At 41.6% G+C, this 4,853-nt stretch overlaps 1 protein-coding gene across 1 annotated transcript; it reads left to right on the top strand.

Moving 5' to 3' along the window:
- Positions 1 to 263: 263 nt before the first annotated feature.
- LOC120052361 (tripartite motif-containing protein 16-like) lies at positions 264 to 2,666 on the top strand. The gene is made up of 6 exons (XM_038999218.1): positions 264 to 459; positions 881 to 976; positions 1,179 to 1,412; positions 1,505 to 1,664; positions 1,790 to 1,849; positions 2,086 to 2,666. Exons 1-6 carry the CDS (start codon positions 400 to 402, stop codon positions 2,595 to 2,597), a joined length of 1,122 nt encoding a protein of 373 aa, XP_038855146.1. The 5' UTR covers positions 264 to 399; the 3' UTR covers positions 2,598 to 2,666.
- The last annotated feature ends 2,187 nt before the right edge of the window (positions 2,667 to 4,853 follow it).

The raw sequence follows: 4,853 nt of genomic DNA on the forward strand, positions 1-4,853 counted from the left end.
ACAAAACTGATCTGAGTCTCATTGTCAACAGTCTGTGTGAGAGTGAACAACCGTCCAAATGGCTCAGCAGGGAGTTCAGCTGGACCCGGACCAGTTCTGTTGTTCTGTCTGTCTGGATCTACTGAAGGAACCAGTTACCATCCCCTGTGGACACAGTTACTGTAGGAGCTGTATTGAGGGCTGCTGGGATCAGGATGTTCTAAAAGGCTATAGCTGTCCTCAGTGCAGAGAGACCTTCACTCCAAGGCCTACTCTGAGGAAAAGAAGCACAAGCTGGTCAAGAAGCACAAGCTGGTCAAAGCCACCGCACAACTACAGGAGAAGATCTGCTCTCATCATGACAAACTGCTGGAGGTTTACTGTCGTACCGATCAGCAGTGTATCTGTCTGCTGTGTACAATGGATGAACATAAAGGCCATGATACAGTGTCAGCTGCAGCAGAGAGGACTGAGAAACAGGTAAGACCAGAACAACTTGTTGGTGACTGTCTGATAAACAAAGAATTAAAGATACAGTAGGAACTAAGGTTGTTTGAATATGAGAGAATTAAAATGAAATCGATCCTCAGCATAATAAATATTAACACAAACATTGAGTATATAGATATGTTAACCCAGGTTCTCCAAATGGTCATCCATTGTACACTGATAACAGATACACTGTATCACCGAGTCCAAAGTTCACTCTCAACCCCTTGATACATTCAGGCCTATTGTAAAACTGTTATCATTCACATAGCAACATACTAATACTATATTGCCAAGGGACTTCCTTAAGATTTTAGACAATCCTCTCCATGGACCCTATGTCACAATACTATACGGTTGATCTACTGGACAAATAAAGCTTGATAGCTCTTTGAAGAGTGATTCTCCACAGAGGCAGCTGGGGATGAGTCAGCAGAAGGTCCAGCAGAGATTCCAGGAGAGAGAGAAGGAGCTGAAGGAGCTCCAACAGGCTGTGGAGTCTTTCAAGGTGAGTATTGTTGACCAGAGGAGACACACCATTTCACTTCTCTCCTCCAGTCAACAAGAGGTAAAGGGGCCCCTCTCCAATCCCCCTGAGCCCCACTCTGGGAAACAGGCTGCTTGGGCTCCCAGTTAGAAAGATAATAGACTGTTTAAAATGGAGCCTTCTCTCTCTCTGTCTCTCTGTATCTCTGTATCTGTCTTAACAGCACTATGCACAGGCAGCAGTGGAGGACAGTGAGAGGATTTTTACTGAGCTGATCCGCTCCATTGAGAGAAGGCGCTCTGAGGTGAAGGAGCTGATCAGAGCCCATGAGAAGGCTCAAGTGAGTCAAGCTGAAGGACTCCTGGAGCAACTGAAGCAGGAGATAGCTGAGCTGAGGAAGAGAAGCACTGAGCTGGAGCAGCTCTCACACACAGAGGATCACATCCATTTCCTCCAGGTAACTAAACTGCCTTGTGATATGAAAATGAACTTATTATGAAACTTTTCAATCATTCTGTTCTGTCTGTCCCTCTGTCGCTCTCTCTCCAGAGTTATCAGTCTCTCTCCAGTATCAGTGTATCTTCAGACTTACCCAGCATCGTTGTCCGTCCTCTTCAGTACTTTGGAGATGTGAGTAAGACTGTGTCTGAACTAAGAGAGAAAATAGAAGACTTCCTTAAAGGAGAATGGACCAAGATCTCCACTACAGGTGTGTTGAAAATAATAAGAACATCAACTTTAGACCATTGAAAGTTCCCTACTAGTCATATACATGTGGAATATGGTATGATGATAACATTCCCTCTCTCTGTCAATGTGTTTGTGTGTCTGTAGTGAATATAGTGGATGTTGTACTGCCTCCAGAGCCCAAGACCAGAGAACAGTTGTTACAATGTGAGTCTCTTTATTCTGAAGTAACTAACAGTCTCTTTTTACTGACACTCCTAACAATCCCTCTAGAAATATATAGCAATAGTAGATCTAATCAAAGACTGGGTATCTATCTGACTCCTCATATTTCTCTGATTTGATCTCTGCTGTGCTCTAATCAAAGACAGGGTAGATGCAGTATCTGACTTAACTTATTGTTCTAACTCCCCTCATTGGTCTCTGCTCTGCTCTTCGTCCAGATTCCTGTCAGCTCACACTGGACCCAAACACAGCAAACACACACCTCTCTCTGTCTGAAGGGAACAGAAAGGTGACACGTTCACGCCAAGCCCAACCATATCCTCGCCATCCAGACAGATTCACAAATGACTTGATGATTCTATGTAGAGAGGGTCTGTCTGGATGCTGTTACTGGGAGGTGGAGTGGAGTGGGCTTTGTGTTATTACAGCAGTCTCATATGAAGACATCAGCAGAACACAGAGAGGTAATATATTTGGACACAGTAACAAGTCCTGGAGTTTAAAGTGCTTTAGTGGTGGTTATTCTTTCAGACACAACAATGTTGAGACTAAAGTATCAGGCCCTCAATCCTCCAGAGTAGGAGTGTACCTGGATCACAAGGCAGGTACTCTGTCCTTCTACAGTGTCTCTGACACAATGACCCTCCTCCATAGAGTCCAGACCACATTCACTCAGCCCCTCTATCCTGGGTTTTGTCTCTCTGGTACTGCTGAGCTGGTTAAACTGTAGTAGGGTCCACATAGATACTAGTCATGCTGGTGTAGTCTATAGCTGAGCTGGTTAAACTGTAGTAGGGTCCACATAGATACTAGTCATGCTGGTGTAGTCTATAGCTGAGCTGGTTAAACTGTAGTAGGGTCCACATAGATACTAGTCATGCTGGTGTAGTCTATAGCTGAGCTGGTTAAACTGTAGTAGGGTCCACATAGATACTAGTCATGCTGGTGTAGACTATAGCTGAGCTGGTTAAACTGTAGTAGGGTTCACATAGATACTAGTCATGCTGGTGTAGACTATAGCTGAGCTGGTTAAACTGTAGTAGGGTCCACATAGATACTAGTCATGCTGGTGTAGACTATAGCTGAGCTGGTTAAACTGTAGTAGGGTCCACATAGATACTAGTCATGCTGGTGTAGACTATAGCTGAGCTGGTTAATCTGTAGTAGGGTCCACATAGATACTAGTCATGCTGGTGTAGTCTATAGCTGAGTTGGTTAAACTGTAGTAGGGTCCACATAGATACTAGTCATGCTGGTGTATTCTATAGCTGAGTTGGTTAAACTGTAGTAGGGTCCACATAGATACTAGTCATGCTGGTGTAGTCTGTAGCTGAGCTGGTTAAACTGTAGTAGGGTCCACATAGATACTAGTCATACTGGTGTGGTCTATAGCTGAGCTTGTTAAACTGTAGTAGGGTCCACATAGATACTAGTCATGCTGGTGTAGACTATAGCTGAGCTGGTTAAACTGTAGTAGGGTCCACATAGATACTAGTCATGCTGGTGTAGTCTATAGCTGAGCTGGTTAAACTGTAGTAGGGTTCACATAGATACTAGTCATGCTGGTGTAGTCTATAGCTGAGCTGGTTAAACTGTAGTAGGGTCCACATAGAGACTAGTCATGCTGGTGTTGTCTATAGCTGAGCTGGTTAAACTGTAGTAGGGTCCACATAGATACTAGTCATGCTGGTGTAGTCTATAGATGAGCTGGTTAAACTGTAGTAGGGTCCACATAGATACTAGTCATGCTGGTGTAGTCTATAGCTGAGCTGGTTAAACTGTAGTAGGGTCCACATAGATACTAGTCATGCTGGTGTAGTCTATAGCTGAGCTGGTTAAACTGTAGTAGGGTCCACATAGATACTAGTCATGCTGTTGTAGTCTATAGCTGAGCTGGTTAAACTGTAGTAGGGTCCACATAGATACTAGTCATGCTGGTGGTGATGGTCCCCAGATATAATGCTCTGTTTTTCTTTACAGTTATTTTTTTCTGACTGATTTGATCTTCAGAGTTGATTTAAAATGTAATTTACTTATTTTTATCAAATGCAATGATGTATGGTGTTGATGTATATTGGTTGGCATTCAGAACCATTGATATGTTTTCTCAATTGGTTCTCTGTCTCTATGTAATTTTCCTCAGTGGCATGGAACAGATAGTATTACTTACTAACTAACTAACTAAACTATATGGAACAGGTAGTATCAATAACTAACTAAACTATATGGAACAGGTAGTATCACTAACTAAACTATATGGAACAGGTAGTATCACTAACTAACTAACTAAACTATATGGAACAGGTAGTATCACTAACTAAACTATATGGAACAGACCTAGATTAATCCTAGTACTAGACTTAAAAGCATTTTCAATGGAGATTCTCAATGGAGATGTCTGGGAAACCGACCTTAATAAAGTTGACATCTTTTATTCTCCCATACTGCTCAGTCAATTGGAGATTGATGGTCTTTTTAATCCACTATCCAGAGTCAGGAACAGATAAAGTTATGTCTGCTACTGTTCAGTGATTTAAATATGATTTATGGTGATGGGAAATAAAAAATATTACACTAAACTTCATCTAGTAATAGTTTTCTTTGTTATTTTTTCCAATGTGTGTCTTTAACTTTTAAATGGATTGTGTTGAATCTGGCTTGTAGTGTGGATAATATAATAGAGCCAGGAGGAGAGAAGAACATAATATAGAAGACAGATGAGATAAAAATAGACTACTGACACTGTCCCAAAATGACACCCTGTTCCCTACGTAGTGCACTAGGCTACTTCTGACCAGATCAAAAGTAGTGCACTACATAGGGAATAGGGTGTAGATTAGAATATTAGAATATGATACTGTAATGTTAGTGGTTGACTCATTAGAATATTAGAATATTATACTGTACGTTAGTGGTTTCCTCATTAGAATATTAGAATGTCACATTGTAATGTTAGCGGTTGACTCATTACAATATTAGAATATCA

The sequence above is a fragment of the Salvelinus namaycush genome, chromosome 8 (genome assembly GCF_016432855.1).
Source record: "Salvelinus namaycush isolate Seneca chromosome 8, SaNama_1.0, whole genome shotgun sequence".
In the NCBI taxonomy this organism is placed as follows: domain Eukaryota; kingdom Metazoa; phylum Chordata; class Actinopteri; order Salmoniformes; family Salmonidae; genus Salvelinus; species Salvelinus namaycush.